Source organism: Festucalex cinctus, chromosome 14, assembly GCF_051991245.1.
Source record: "Festucalex cinctus isolate MCC-2025b chromosome 14, RoL_Fcin_1.0, whole genome shotgun sequence".
NCBI lineage: Eukaryota > Metazoa > Chordata > Actinopteri > Syngnathiformes > Syngnathidae > Festucalex > Festucalex cinctus.
Genome location: NC_135424.1, coordinates 20,130,397 through 20,146,088, shown reverse-complemented (window position 1 = coordinate 20,146,088; position 15,692 = coordinate 20,130,397). Strand labels below are relative to the sequence as shown.

At 41.5% G+C, this 15,692-nt stretch overlaps 2 protein-coding genes across 5 annotated transcripts in view; both read right to left on the bottom strand.

Annotated features, from left to right (window-relative positions):
* Nucleotides 1-444: 444 nt before the first annotated feature.
* LOC144001099 (pyridine nucleotide-disulfide oxidoreductase domain-containing protein 2-like) lies at nucleotides 445-9,029 on the bottom strand. 4 transcript variants are annotated; one of them, XM_077495102.1, is made up of 16 exons: nucleotides 8,861-9,029; nucleotides 8,518-8,537; nucleotides 8,319-8,451; nucleotides 7,887-7,960; nucleotides 7,663-7,818; nucleotides 7,427-7,580; nucleotides 6,338-6,399; nucleotides 6,156-6,253; nucleotides 5,381-5,522; nucleotides 5,148-5,282; nucleotides 4,034-4,106; nucleotides 2,290-2,443; nucleotides 2,013-2,164; nucleotides 1,594-1,700; nucleotides 1,285-1,405; nucleotides 445-1,205 (listed from the first exon to the last, which is right to left on the bottom strand). In XM_077495102.1, the coding sequence occupies exons 1-16, from the start codon at nucleotides 8,994-8,996 to the stop codon at nucleotides 1,135-1,137; spliced, it is 1,788 nt and encodes a 595-aa protein (XP_077351228.1). In that variant the 5' UTR covers nucleotides 8,997-9,029; the 3' UTR covers nucleotides 445-1,134. The 4 variants fall into 4 exon arrangements, with proteins under 4 accessions (XP_077351228.1, XP_077351229.1, XP_077351230.1 ...); XM_077495103.1 differs by having other exon boundaries at nucleotides 8,319-8,412; XM_077495104.1 differs by lacking the exon at nucleotides 8,518-8,537 and having other exon boundaries at nucleotides 8,319-8,412.
* Nucleotides 9,030-10,895: 1,866 nt separating this feature from the next.
* The window catches only part of LOC144001636 (pyridine nucleotide-disulfide oxidoreductase domain-containing protein 2-like), a 474,238-nt gene continuing 469,441 nt past the window's right edge, over nucleotides 10,896-15,692 (bottom strand). Inside the window, exons 11-12 of the mRNA XM_077496124.1 lie at nucleotides 11,267-11,387; nucleotides 10,896-11,181 (exon numbers count right to left, since the gene is read on the bottom strand). Coding sequence (XP_077352250.1) covers nucleotides 11,111-11,181; nucleotides 11,267-11,387 — 192 coding nt within the window. The 3' untranslated portion in view covers nucleotides 10,896-11,110. The remainder of the gene's footprint in view (nucleotides 11,182-11,266; nucleotides 11,388-15,692) is intronic.

The window sequence follows — 15,692 nt, the reverse complement described above, 5'->3', positions numbered from 1 at the left end:
GTGTCACATAGTTCTCATTCCAATGCACTGATAGTAGAGCCACGTTCCATTTTTATAAGATTACATTTTGGAATAAACATTGGCAAAAGATTAATAATTCCCGACAGATCCTGCAGATGGTGCTCTTTGTTCTGCCTTTTCAAGTTAAGACATAATTGTGTGGTTCAGCTTTATCACATTCATTTGTATATTTGCTCCTTATTAGTGTAGTGTTACCACACACTGCACTATATATTGCTTAAATTCCCTGTTATGTGTAAATAAATGTCTTGAATTTGACACCACGGAGATTATGTCAACAGCCCTGCCAAATTTGAAAGATTCAAGAGCGTTTTTGCCATTTTTGGCCTCACTTCTCAAATGCCACCTGAAATTAGTTTGTTGACGTTTGCTGACCGCATATAAAGACATGGGCAAGTGAGAGTACAATTCAATTCAGCTTTATTTACTTGATTTCACATTTAAAAAAAAAATGCACATTTGGCAATGATGACAAAAGTATATTGGTAACTGGTGGTTGACCAATCATATAGCAACATTGTGTTTGGGGGCGGGATACGCAACTGTGACGAAATAAGGAAGCCAGCGCTGACGCCGGAACTAACAAACAAACCTAACATGGACGAATGGACGCTGCAATTAATTTTGTTCTTGCAGAATTACTCACCGTTTCCTTGTTGAATGTTGAACAGCGAGTGGCACTTTGTGCATTTCTAGCTGGTAAGATGCCCCCCGGAAAGAACGAACATGAAATTTTCACCTATGTGCGTGATTGGTTTAAAAAAAAAAAAAAAAAAAAAAGTGTAGAATGTCGCATCGTCCAATCAGCTCAAATTATTGTACAGAATGTCCCCGCCTTTTCGCGACGAAATTACTGTGGAGAATCACATATCCATCTGGCTATTGCCAGGTTAGTATATTCACATTGATTCAAGAATTTTTGGAGTTAAAAGACATGAAATACAATTGCATACAATTATAATGGCTGTCAATTATATGTGGATTTTAACGATTCGCAGGCTGGCCTTGTCAGACGTGGAACCGATATGTGTTAATGATTGAGCTTTGTATGACATACAGAGTGCCCGACAGAGCATCTGATCAGATAGGATTGTTGAGTGTTTCAACTGTTTGTCAGTGGCGTTTCAGGTCAGCCATGGCGGTTAGTGCAGCGTTCCAGCCAGGAGACCCCATCACACCTCCACCTGAAAACAAATGAGCAGATAAAAGTCAATAAGTGTTTGAATATGACAGCAGTTACGTACTTGCGCGTTCGAAGCAAACCTGGATGACTGCCACTGCCACAAAGATACAGGCCTTTAATTGGCGTACGGTAGTCCGAGAGTGAGGGTAATGGTCGCGCAAGGTACAGCTGGTCCAATGACATTGACCCATGAAAGACATTCTGTCAACCAGAGTTGAAAATTCCATTTGCTTTGGCATGAAAATCAACAGTAATATATGTGCCTGGTGAGTACAGAAAACGACTCAATGCAAACACTCGTCGTTTACATTACAGCAGAGTCCAATGACATTTAACGACATGGGCGTGTTTGAACAGTTGCTAGTGTCAAACAAATCACGAGTGTTTACCCCTCCAGTGAGCCCAAAAATACTCTCCAGGTCAGGCGGAGTTAGGATGTCCCTGCCCACCACTGACTCTTTGAATCCAGGGGCGTATTTCTCCACCCACTCGAATACTACATGAAACAAATACAGGTGTTAACAAGATTAAACTATAACAGATTCCAGTTCAAATATTCTTACAATGTTTGACAACAATGCTCAAGTATGTAGGGCATTTTCCCAAATTACGTCGCCAACATCATAATAAATATTTCGAAATTTCCAACCTTTGACATAAAAACCTAATGAACATGTCACCCTTTTCAAAATAAATAGACATTAAAATAATTTGATTAAAATAATTACATCAAACCTTGTCTGAAAACAATGCATATGAAAGACACAACTTTTAATCTTGTTAAAACTATTTTGCCAGCATTTCTAACCATTATCTGCAAAGGCCTCTCTGTCCTGCTCAGTCCACTCTCTTCCCTCGATATGGAAGGGGGTGAACTGTGTGAACATTGACACCACATGACTGCCAGAGGGCGCCAATGTGCGGTCCAGCACAGACGGGATGGTCATCTCGATCATAGGCCTGAAGCACAAAACCCAAATAAATACTGGTATATTAGATTGCGTGTCAGCTACTACAATGTGGTCAAATGTGATGTGTCATTTCAGTGCTGGTGTGAGTGCTGGTGAAATAATGAGACAGTTTGCCTTGTTGAGGGACGTCCATTAATGGCCTCCATGTAGGCTGCCTCCAGTATGTCCACACTCTCACAGTTGATAAGAATGGAGCATTGATGGTGAGGTCCTGGTTTATTGTCTGGTGTGGGAGCTGCGAGAAAGTTTGGCAGCTTGTCCACTGCCACTATTAAAAACAGTTGGGCAGAGGGGGGGATTACAACTTAAAACAATGTGTCACTTATCCTTGAAATTTCTGTTTTGATAGTAAAGTGTGACTTTTAAAGTTAATTTTATGAGGCCCAAGCTTGTTAGCTCGCAAGCTAGCTGGTGGCTAGCACCTTGTGTTGTCTCCCACGACAACCCGATTGGGAAATACTCCAGCCACTGGTTTGAACTTAGCAAATAATATTTTCGCTGATAGTTATTTTATAGGTATAAGAAAGATACTGTAGAAAGTTGTAGTTGATTGACAGCTGATAGACAAGCATTAGGAAAGGCCCACAGTGTTCGAAAGCAATGACTTGAATTTTACAATCCATTCTACTGTATCTGAAAATATTTCTGCGGATATGTAACACAACCTGCCTGACTGGTGAACTCACACCTCTGCTGAATATAATTGCCCCCCTTTCATTTGTAAATGCTGCCATCAACGAGAGTATAGCCAGAACAATTCAGTCATCAAAATTTGCATGCACGTCATCGAGTTTGCATAATGGCTTTGCTTCTGTGAGATCTGTTGCATGCATTGCTGGTTGACCTACAGGCAGCAAAGGAATTTACAAACTCAACTCAACTCAAACATAACATACTGTTTGATCGATTATTTTGTACTTTTTTTTTTTTGTACTTTTCATTCTGTGAATTTTCCGTGAAAATTTGATTCATTCATTCATTCATTCATTCATTCATTCATCATCAATAAATGTCAAAAAGAAAAGAAACAAACTGTGTTGATGATTTCATCTAAGTTATTCAGTGACATTGCATGATTCATTCAAAGGCAAAAGTTACAGTGTTCCCTCGTTTTCCGCTCGGGTTAGGTTACAAAAAATACACGCAAAAAATGTATAAAAAATAGAAAAAAATGCATGCAAACTAAAAAAAAATCTGCGATACAGTGAGGCCACAAAAAGTGAACCGTGTTATAGTGAGGGAACACTGTACCTCCAAATGAATTGTCATGCTCCCCACCCTCCAACCCACACTAAATTCACTGCCAGCCATTTTAGAAAATTTCAAATTTTCAATACCCACTTGATATTATGTTCAATAATTATATATAAACCGAATATACCAATTGACAGAATAGACTCCCTACGTTTTGCCTCTTCCCGTTCTTTTGTAATTGGCAGTAGAAAGATGTAAGTATGCCAAAATACAGCCATTTTTCCCATGGACTCTGAAACTGTATTTATTTTTTTTATAAAATGGGGCAATGATGTCATCTACCGGTGGCTGGGCATCAGTAAAGTTGTTTACAAGTTTGACATTTACAGTGGAGCATAATCAGATTCTCCTCCCCATCTCATCCCCACTCTAAAAAATACAATTGACGAGTATACTTGTCAATGGCAGTGAATTTCTAATTGCCTTGTGAAAAGCCCTCGTTCATAAATCGTCTAAAATTAATCCCGTCAGTCGACAGACCTGTGGACGGACTGGGTATTTCGGACACTTTGACAAAAACAGGGGGCTCTACTTTAAATTAGTTTTTTTTTTCTTCTTCCAGTCCTGTGGATTTTACATTTGCATAATAGGACCGAATATTTACCATTGATCTTAGTAACAGGTGAGGTGTAATCAATCTGATCTACAGCTTTCAAGAATTCTGATGACAGGGCACCCTTGGAAAAAAAAAAAAAAAAAAACAGGAACATGGAAAAAATATATCTTATGCAGTCATCAGTATTGACCATTTGCACGTGACGACACTACCGCCATGGGAACGCCCCCTCCTGAACGCTCGATGGCAAAAGAACCACTTGCCTGGATTGTAAAAATTGAATCATGTAAAGTGTGAAGTCTTTTGTCTAGTCGATTAAATTATAAAATGGTCATATCTTGCTGTGCGGTCGGTTGAACAAACAGACAAGGGAGTAAACCAAATGTTGCTTTTTACCAAATACCTACTAATGAAGACAAAAGACGTTGATGGATAGCGGCAATCCACAGAAAGGACTGACAACCCACAAAGTATTCACGGATTTGTAGCGAGCATTTTTTTAAGAGGTTAGTAGATCAATGTTCATACATTTTACTCGTAAATGTACACTTACAACACACAGTCTTACAGTGTTTCAATATAGGACAGAATGTGTAAAAATAACATTTGAAAAAATAAGTTAGTTAGCATGAGAAACAAGTTTTACCTTTGCCATTATGAGGTAGATTGCCCCTCGGGCGTGAGCATAGCATCTCGTTTCAGACACCCAACCAGCAGCAAAAAAATGGTATGCGTATAGACTTTTACAAGCTTTTAAATTGGCTCAGGTGTAAGGAGATATATTATTGGCAACATAGTGATACAGGTTGTGCACCGTGAATTCCGGCAAAGTGGGTGATTTGATTAGCTCCGTGAAAACAGCAGTCTGTTTTCAAACTAGCCATCTCCAGTTTCTATAAATATCGCACTCTATGAGCACCTACTAAATGTTTCACTTCTGCTGACAGGCGAATGTCAGTTGAACGAGCAGATTCCATGACTTGATGGGCAATAATAACTTTTAATTTGCAAAATAAAAGTCTCTAAGAACCTAAATCGTTCCGCGGCCCATCCACTTCCATTCAAACGTCATTTCCTTCCGCCGCCCATGGTGGGGCAGTCACGTGATCATGTGACGTCGGTGCAAATGGTCAATTGCTAATTGTTTATCTATTATTTTTACCTGTGGTGTGAGGTTTTTAAATGTGACATAAGGAGTAGCATTAGAAAGAACAATTGTACTCCGGATCTCTGTGCCGTCCTTCAGCACCACTCCCTTGGCGGCACCATCTGAGCCCACAACAACATGCTCTACATCCTACAAGTCACACATTGGATTTGATCAAAGAAAAGACCACTATTGGCAAAAGCAATTGCACACTTGTGGCAGAGGCCTTCCCATAATTAAGCGCTTACCTTTTCTGTAAAAATGTCTGCGCCGTAAGATCGGGCGGCGCTGGCTAAAGCCTTAGACACGCCTCCCATGCCACCTTCAACGTAACCCCAGGCACCTTTCTCTTTCTCCAACTCTCCCATCACATTATGCAAGAGCACATATCTACAAGTACATGTAAAATTCCATTAAGAGTCGCTTGAAAGAATCATACTCTGGTTAGAACAAGAGTCAAAGGAAACCAAAAAAGCTTTAACAGGATTTTTTTTCCTCCGATCCTATTGAACAAAGCTTGGGAAACGTTTGTTTCCCCTCATTCCTTCACATTTTCCTTTTTATCTAGTCAAATCAGAACGCTGTTTGGTGAATCGTCAGGCTTCTCCGTTCTGTCCCCCTCGGTTGGACATTGTTGTTTATGTCTCATGGGCTGGTTTCAACTGTTAAATTCCGTTGTCCATGACTAAAAATAAAAAAATCTGATTCCATTCATCCACTTCTAATACAGTGGGACCTCAAAAGTGGACCACTTTGGAGCATGGATAGACTTCTAAATTGGTCTAATAAGAAAAAAAAACTTCTAGGAAAAAATCTGAAATTAATTCATTTGTTGTGTTCCACACTACTAATATACATACATACATATATATATATATATATATATATATATATATATATATATATATATATATATATATATATATATATATATATATATATATATATATATATATATATAGCGCATGTCCTCCACTCCAAATGGTCCAACTTCATTTTCATTTCCTTAACAGGTTATCTCACCCACTACCAGGTTTGCTGGGACTGGTCATAGCTCCAATCACACCGTCTATAGCCAGGGTTGCTTTCAGTGGCTCCGACTCGAACCAGCGATTAAGGATCTAACGGGAGAGAACACAAGCTGCATTATGGCGCCACCTAGAGACAGCAGTAAATATTCAGCTGGCTAAATAAGACCAACAAACCTTCATGATTGGCGCTGTTATGATTTCGTAAAACTCTGGAATGTTACGGCCTAACTTCAACCCTGTATTTTTTTTCAAACAAGCACAGTATAGGGTGACCCATTTCATATTTATGACATCTATGTATAAAGTGGAAGTCAACCTGAAACATTTCTTAACAATAATGTAATACATGTGACCTCACTAGTCTAAAGACGACATTCTGTTTAATATTATGTTTGTGGACTATGAGTTATGAAGCCAAATTCAGCCATGTTTATCTATCTCAGGTAACAACCAATCACAGCTCAGCTTCAGTAAACAAGTGAGCTGTGATTGGTTGTTGCCAGAGCCTGAGCAATGCTGATGTCATCTTCAGTCGACAACAAATGGCAAAATGGCCGCCCCCAGGCTCCGGTGCCGGTTGCCGTGGGTTGGCCTCCCTGCCTGGGAGACCATGTAAGTTTGTGTGCGTGTTTGTGTGAGTGAGTATTAAAAAAAATGAAAAAATGCCCGCCCCCTGAGATGGATAAAATCAGCTGGGTTTTGCTGCTTAACTCATGTTGCACTAATGGAATATTAATCATAATGCCATATTTAGACCAGTGAGGGGCTGCATAGAACATATTATTAAAAAAAATAAATAATAATAATAATAATAATCCATCCATTTTCTTGACCGCTTATTCCTCACAAGGGTCGCGGGGGTTGCTGGTGCCTATCTCTGCTGGCTCTGGGCAGTAGGCAGGGGACACCCTGGACTGGTTCCCAGCCAATCGCAGGGCACACAGAGACGAACAACCATCCACACGCACAAGCACACCTAGGGACAATTCGGAGCGCCCAATTAACCTGCCATGCATGTCTTTGGAATGTGGGAGGAGACCGGAGTACCCGGAGAAGACCCACGCGGGCACGGGGAGAACATGCAAACTCCACCCAGGAAGGCCGGAGCCTGGACTCGAACCGGATTCCTCAGAACTGGGAGGCGGACGTGTTAACCACTCGTCCACAGTGCCGGGTAATAATAATAATAATAATAATAATAATAATAATAATAATAATAATAATAATTAATAAATGGATGGTTGACTTCATTGTATTACATACCACATTTGACAACAGGCTTCAGTGTTTTAGCCGCAGCCAGCCTCCTCCTCAATGATCCGGCTGTGACACCTGGAATGTCAACAGGAGGGGCATCGAGGAGTGGGTGGATAGCTCCAGCAAGCTTCTCAAGGTGCAAAACAAAGTCTGAAAAAGCCTGGTTGCAAAGACAATTCAAGTTGATTCATATGCAGCAGTTTATAAAACTAAGCAAGCATGCTTCACAATGCTTGAACCACCTTTGCATCTTTCTGGGAAAATTTGCCAATCTCCTTCTGGTTCTCGGCGAGATCCGAGCCTAGCGTGAGGGATCTTGGCGGCCCACCCCTGACCCCCTCCTCCAACATGGGTGTGAAAGCATGGGGATCCCTCATATGCACCTTCAGCCCATGTTTCTGAAAACACAAAATATATCGGGCAGTTCAAAAGCATATCACGTGATTTCTTAAACCTGATTGTTTACCTTCAGCTCCAAGTCTGTTATAATGTGCGGCCGTAATAAGCTGAGCAAATATGAGCACCTGGAGAAGTGGAAACCTGCACGCAAAATAAAAGTGGTATTATAATTGTTTAAATTGTTGCAGCCACTTTGTGATCACGTCTTTGCCACTAACACCAAAGTTTCTCCATACCTTTTAACATTTTCTGAGAACATCTAAGAAGATTGAAAAATGTACAACATATTAACTGATTAGTTACAAATGAAAAAAATAATGAATAAAAACTAACACAATTCAGTCTACTGGTATTTCCGTTATCCTCCCAATCTCAATCTCCAACATGGCAGACAAACCAGTGACCTGAATTTCTGTGATATTTCCATGTAATTTTACAAAATCCAGAACGCAGTCGAGGACCCGCTGCCCAGACTGAGGATGGAGGCATCTTATCTTACCGGGGAAGATCTCCTCTGTCACTGCTGCACCTCCCAGCACATGCCTGCGTTCCAGCACTGCGGTCTGTAAACCTCCCTTCTGCAGGTAGGCAGCCTTGTGTATACACAAACACACACAATAAACAAAACAAACCTTTGACCAACAATCAGAAGAGCCACAATGCTATAACAGTGTTCAAGGAAAAATGTCTTGACTCACTGCCACCAGTCCATTGTGTCCTGCAGCAACATAAATAAAATCATTTCACAGAAATGAAGGTAGAAAATCGAATATCAATGTATAAAATGAAGTTGCACAAGCTGTTTTTCCCATCTAGTTAAATTCAGTCCAAAGTTTAAGAGGTCCACACTGGTCAAGCTAACTTTGCACAGCATTTCCACAAAGTCACACATTAACTAATGAGCTTATTTTCCACGAGAAGAATATTGCAAAATGACTAGTTGTGCATTGACATTGCAGTAGAGTTAGATGAAACGTTGTATTAAATATTTCAAAGCACAACAATTTTTTTTATTTTTTTACAAAATTCGTCGGACCTCACCTCCGCCGATAACCATTGCATCATAGTGTGATTTGAAACCGATGTGCGTGTAGGCTCTGCATCTCGCCACAGAGCCCACGACGTTCGCGAGCCTCCGTGCACGATGAGTCCACACTGCAGCAGCTACGTTTACCATTGCGAGTCTTAAAATCCCTGTTCCCGTCCCCAGGTTCGCCCACTGAAAGAGCGAAAACAGGTCGGTGGTCACTTCAAGTTCAAAAACCCCCTATTCTGCTCGTTTTACGAAGTGGTCACTCATTTCATTTTCACCACGAGACTAAACCATAAAGCATAAACAATGCTGAATATAAATATTGATTAAAAATAAGTTCAGTTTCGTTTTTAAAGTTTGTGTTGCTTGTTGTTATCTACTTTGACCACATGATGGCGTAGTTGTTCCATGCAAGGAGTCAGCAACTGGCCACGTCACCAAAACCAGCTTGGTAGCACTTTACCTGAAAACAGTGCTCACATAGGCCCGACCAGCGATTGTACAACAGTGAAACCCCCTCAAAGAGAATTAAAAAACTCGGGTTGGCATCTCCCACACCTTTTATATACATACAGTATAGGCCTCTGGCCTACTCTAGGCAATGCATTTTATCCTACATTTGTAGTGAAAGTAATTGTTTTTATGTGGAACGGCAGTAAACAGATCATGGATGCATACAACACTGTTAAGTTATTGTTAAAGATATTGTCACCATGGACTTGCACAATTAAATTCTATTTGCAACATTTAAATTCATATGAGTGACTGTGTGTGCTTTGGTGCTACTTTTTTTTTTGGGTTAGCAACAGAGTTCAACGGGCTAAGCAATACATTACCCAGTGATTAATTGGGTAGCTGGTTTTATTTGTTTGCTTGTTTTTTACAGGGAGGAAACTAAGAAATGTGGTATTGTGAACTTCACAGGGTTATTGGCTATAAGCTAGTAAAATATTGATACTTTCACTGTCTCACCTGAAACTTGGTATTCTCATTCTCATGTATTGTAAATGTACCACATCTAAACAACCAATGAAAACACATTTTATTGTGTCATGTTTTTACCATTAGGCCCAGGGGTTGCCAGCCAATCGCAGGGCACACAGAGACGAACAACCATCCACACTCACAAGCACACCTAGGGACAATTCGGAGCGCCCAATTAACCTGCCATGCATGTCTTTGGAATGTGGGAGGAGACCAGAGTACCCGGAGAAGACCCACGCGGGCACGGGGAGAACATGCAAACTCCACCCAGGAAGGACTCGAACCGGAGGTCCTCAGAACTGGGATGCGGACGTGCTAACCACTATATATATATATATATATATATATATATATATGTTTTTTTTCTGCCCTTATGACTGTACCCGGTTCAAGGATGGATGGATGGATGGATGGATGGATGGATGGATGGATGGATGGATGGATGGATGGATGGATGGATGGAAGGAAATGTTTTAGTTACTGATTGTAAAACTTAACCCTATACATCTATTGGCCACGCCCTTGTGGTTGATACTGGTATCGGACACTAATTCAGCTGCTTTATCCCAGGAGATACCATGATTTTATTTATTTATTTATTTATTTTCAGTTACAAAATTGTGCATCAGTGCGTAATGGAGAGGGAAATGACACATGCTTGACCAGGAAAAACAACTCTCGCATGCAACCTGCCTAAATGTTTGCATATAATAACAAGGGCAACTGCTGCTAAAATTCAATTTAGATTTTTTTACCTGACTTCATATAAAAAAAAAATCTAATAAAAAACACACAAAATAGTTGCACATGTTTGGCAATGATGAGAAAGTATGTTGGTAACAATTTTCAATTTACAGTATCAAGCATGCATTAGATTCATACATCATTTTAAAATGTTGTGTGGCAATATTACACAGTGAGTGTTACACAGGGAGTGAGCTCACTTTTTACCCACTAGTGAGCTTTTAAAATTAATGATCAATTAAGATGACAGTATACTGATTTTTTTCCTTTTTTTGTGCATACTAAATTTTGATGGAAAACACTGATAGTGGGATATTCCCATTGATTCAATAATTTTTGGAGTTAAAAAACATGAAATACAATGTCATGCAATTGTAATGGCTGTCAATTATATGCGGATTTTCGCGATTCGCAGGCTGGCCTTGTCAGACGTGGAACCGATATGTGTTAATGATTGAGCTATGTATGACATACAGAGTGCCCGACAGAGCATCTGATCAGATAGGAGTGTTGAGTGTTTCAACTGTTTGTCAGTGGCGTTTCAGGTCAGCCATGGCGGTTAGTGCAGCGTTCCAGCCAGGAGACCCCATCACACCTCCACCTGAAAACAAACAAAACAAATGAGCAGATAACACTTTGTTAATTGTTTGAATATGACAGCAGTTACTTGCGCGTTCTAAGCAAACCTGGATGACTGCCACTGCCACAAAGATACAGGCCTTTAATTGGCGTACGGTAGTCCGAGAGTGAGGGCAATGGTCGCGCTAGGTACAGCTGGTCCAGTGACATTGACCCATGAAAGATATTCTGTTAACCAGAGTTGAAAATTCCGTTTGCGTTGGCATGAAAATCAACAGTACTATATGTGCCTGCTGAGTACAGAAAACGAGCAAATATGCTGACTCAACGCAAACGCTCGCCGATTACATTACAGCAGAATCCAATGACATTTAATGACATGGCCGTCAGACTTTGAAAAATTTAGGGCAGGCGTCAGACTTTGACAAAATCTGAAAACCAGGCCAGAGAGCCTCGTCTGAAATTGCTCCCTTCTGAAATCGTGACAATTCCATTTTGCCGTTTGGGTGGAAAGGTGCCCAGATAGGGAACCGGTTGCCCTATTTGCAGCGCCCCCCGATGGTGGCCGGTGGTATTGTACCCCTGGTAACCCAGCCCATTGAAATTAATGGGGCCCATTCAACTCAATGGGGGGATTGGCACTCCTGGTAGCCCGGCCATTCAACTCAATGGTCATGCATCAGACTTGGAAAAAAATCAGGCCAGCGAGGGACTTAGAAATATTTCAGGCAGGCCTCAGAATTAGAAAAGATGGGTGCGAGCCCGCGCTCACAGCCGCCGGGGCGCTGGCGGGCGACCTGCAGGCCGGAGGAGCGGTCCGCCCGAACACCGGCGCGAGGCCGGCCGGCGGGGGCCCTCCGAAGGCGGGTCTTGGATGCTGTTCGGTCAGGGGGAGAGGCGTCAAACTTGACCGCCCCCGGAGGTTGGATTTTAAAATATTTTTCGTGCGTCAGACTTAGAAAAATTCCGGCCAGCGTTGGACTTTGAAATATTTCAGGCAGACGTCAGACTTAGAAAAAATTCTGGCCAGCATGGGACTTTGAAAATTTTTGGCCAGGCATCAACTTTGAAAAAATCTGACAACCAGGCCAGAGAGCGGGTTGTCTGCCCGAGGAGGCCGCCCCAACACTCCTCTTTTTCGGACATAAGTCTGGCGAGCCTCCCTTGTTCAGCCCTGGAGGTGTCACGTCTGAAATTGCTCCCTTCTGAAATCGTGACAACTCCATTTTGCGGTTTGGGTGGAAAGGTGCCCAGATAGGGAACCGGGTGCCCTATCTGCAGCGCCACCCGATGGTGGCCCGCGGTACTGCAACCCCTTTAACCCAGGCTATTGAAAAGATTGGTGTGGGACTTAGAAAAAATTCTGGCCAGCATGGGACTTTGAAAATGTTTGGGCCTGCGTCAGACTTTGAAAATTTTCGGACAAGTGTGGGACTTTGAAAATTTTCAGACAGGCGTCAGACTTTGAAAATTTTCGGGCAGGCGTGGGACTTTGAATTATTTTGTGCCTGCGTCAGACTTTGAAAATGTTTGGGCCTGCATCAGACTTTGAAAATGTTTGGGCCTGCATCAGACTTTGAAAATTTTTGGCCAAGCGTCAGACTTTGAAAAAATTCTGGCCTGCTTGGGACTTTGAAAAAGTTCTGGACAGCATGGGACTTAGAAGAAATTCTGGCCAGTAGGGGTGTGAATTGCCTAGTACCTGACGATTCGATTTGATACCGATTAATCCCGATACGAATGGTCACGATTCGATACCGATTAATCCCGATACGAATTTATAAGTCGATTGTTGCGATTTTTTCCCATTCAAATTTAGAAAATACTATCAGTAAATTTGTACATGTACACTGTAAGATTTGTATGAATATATTTATCTAAAACTTGAGGCTTATAACCGTGAGCCACTGTACACAAACAGTTTGCAATCTGTTTCACATTTGAACAGCATTAAAATAAAAATATTAAGGCTTAATGTGCCGTTCATATAACATTCTTCCATGCTCAAGGTGTGAATCCTAAAAAAAAAAAAAAAAAAAAAAAAAAAATCGATTCTGCCGATTATTGAATCGATTCGAGAATCGCGCGATGTAGTATCGCGATATATCGCCGAATCGATTTTTTTTAACACCCCTACTGGCCAGCATGGGACTTTGAAAATTTTCAGCCAGGCATCAGACTTAGAAAAAATTCTGGCCAGCATGGGACTTTGAAAAAATTCTGGACAGCATGGGACTTTGAACATTTTCAGCCAGGCGTCAGACTTAGAAAAAATTCTAGCCAGCATGGGACTTAGAAAAAAGTCTGGCCAGCATGGGACTTTGAAAATTTTCGGCCAGGCGTCAGACTTAGAAAAAATTCTGGCCAGCATGGGACTTAGAAAAAATTCTGGCCAGCATGGGACTTTGAAAATTTTCGACCAGGCGTCAGACTTAGAAAAAATTCTGGCCAGCATGGGACTTGGAAAAAATTCTGGCCAGCATGGGACTTTGAAAATTTTCGGCCAGGCGTCAGACTTAGAAAAAATTCTGGCCAGCATGGGATTTTGAAAAAATTCTGGCCAGCATGGGACTTTGAAAATTTTCGGCCAGGCGTCAGACTTAGAAAAAATTCTGGCCAGCATGGGACTTTGAAAAAATTCTGGCCAGCATGGGACTTTGAAAAAATTCTGGCCAGCATGGGACTTAGAAAAAATTCTGGCCAACATCAGACTTAGAAAAAATTCTGGCCAGCATGGGACTTTGAAAAAATTCTGGCCAGCATGGGACTTTGAAAAAATTCTGGACAGCATGGGACTTTGAAAATTTTCGGCCAAGCGTCAGACTTAGAAAAAATTCTGGCCAGCATGGGACTTAGAAGAAATTCTGGCCAGCATGGGACTTTGAAAATTTTCGGCCAGGCGTCAGACTTAGAAAAAATTCTGGCCAGCATGGGACTTTGAAATATTTCAGGCAGGCGTCAGACTTAGAAAAAATTCTGGCCAGCATGGGACTTTGAAAAAATTCTGGACAGCATGGGACTTTGAACATTTTCAGCCAGGCGTCAGACTTAGAAAAAATTCTAGCCAGCATGGGACTTTGAAAATTTTCGGCCAGGCGTCAGACTTAGAAAAAATTCTGGCCAGCATGGGACTTAGAAAAAATTCTGGCCAGCATGGGACTTTGAAAATTTTCGACCAGGCGTCAGACTTAGAAAAAATTCTGGCCAGCATGGGACTTGGAAAAAATTCTGGCCAGCATGGGACTTAGAAAAAATTCTGGCCAGCATGGGACTTAGAAAAAATTCTGGCCAGCATGGGACTTTGAAAATTTTCGGCCAGGCGTCAGACTTAGAAAAAATTCTGGCCAGCATGGGACTTTGAAAAAATTCTGGCCAGCATGGGACTTTGAAAAAATTCTGGACAGCATGGGACTTAGAAAAAATTCTGGCCAGCATCAGACTTAGAAAAAATTCTGGCCAGCATGGGACTTTGAAAAAATTCTGGCCAGCATGGGACTTTGAAAATTTTCGGCCAGGCATCAGACTTAGAAAAAATTCTGGCCAGCATGGGACTTTGAAAAAATTCTGGCCAGCATGGGACTTTGAAATATTTCAGCCAGGCATCAGACTTAGAAAAAATTCTGGCCAGCATGGGACTTAGAAAAAATTCTGGCCAGCATGGGACTTTGAAAAAATTCTGGCCAGCATGGGACTTTGAAAAAATTCTGGCCAGCATGGGACTTTGAAAATTTTCGGCCAGGCGTCAGACTTAGAAAAAATTCTGGCCAGCATGGGATTTTGAAAAAATTCTGGCCAGCATGGGACTTTGAAAATTTTCGGCCAGGCGTCAGACTTAGAAAAAATTCTGGCCAGCATGGGACTTTGAAAAAATTCTGGCCAGCATGGGACTTTGAAAAAATTCTGGCCAGCATGGGACTTAGAAAAAATTCTGGCCAACATCAGACTTAGAAAAAATTCTGGCCAGCATGGGACTTTGAAAAAATTCTGGCCAGCATGGGACTTTGAAATATTTCAGCCAGGCATCAGACTTAGAAAAAATTCTGGCCAGCATGGGACTTAGAAAAAATTCTGGCCAGCATGGGACTTTGAAAAAATTCTGGACAGCATGGGACTTTGAAAATTTTCGGCCAAGCGTCAGACTTAGAAAAAATTCTGGCCAGCATGGGACTTAGAAGAAATTCTGGCCAGCATGGGACTTTGAAAATTTTCGGCCAGGCGTCAGACTTAGAAAAAATTCTGGCCAGCATGGGACTTTGAAATATTTCAGGCAGGCGTCAGACTTAGAAAATATTCTGGCCAGCATGGGACTTAGAAAAAATTCTGGCCAGCATGGGACTTTGAAAATTTTCGACCAGGCGTCAGACTTAGAAAAAATTCTGGCCAGCATGGGACTTGGAAAAAATTCTGGCCAGCATGGGACTTAGAAAAAATTCTGGCCAGCATGGGACTTTGAAATATTTCAGCCAGGCATCAGACTTAGAAAAAATTCTGGCCAGCATGGGACTTTGAAAATTTTTGGACAAGCGTCAGACT

Coding starts and splice junctions, on each gene's coding strand:
- LOC144001099 (XM_077495102.1), bottom strand. CDS start 8,996: ATGGTAAACGTAGCTGCTGCAGTGTGGACTCATCGTGCACGGAGGCTC. Junction 7,581..7,662: donor TTTCCCAGAAAGATGCAAAG/GTGGTTCAAGCA, acceptor CTTTGCAACCAG/GCTTTTTCAGACTTTGTTTT. Junction 1,206..1,284: donor TGGCAGTGGCAGTCATCCAG/GTTTGCTTCGAA, acceptor ATTTGTTTTCAG/GTGGAGGTGTGATGGGGTCT.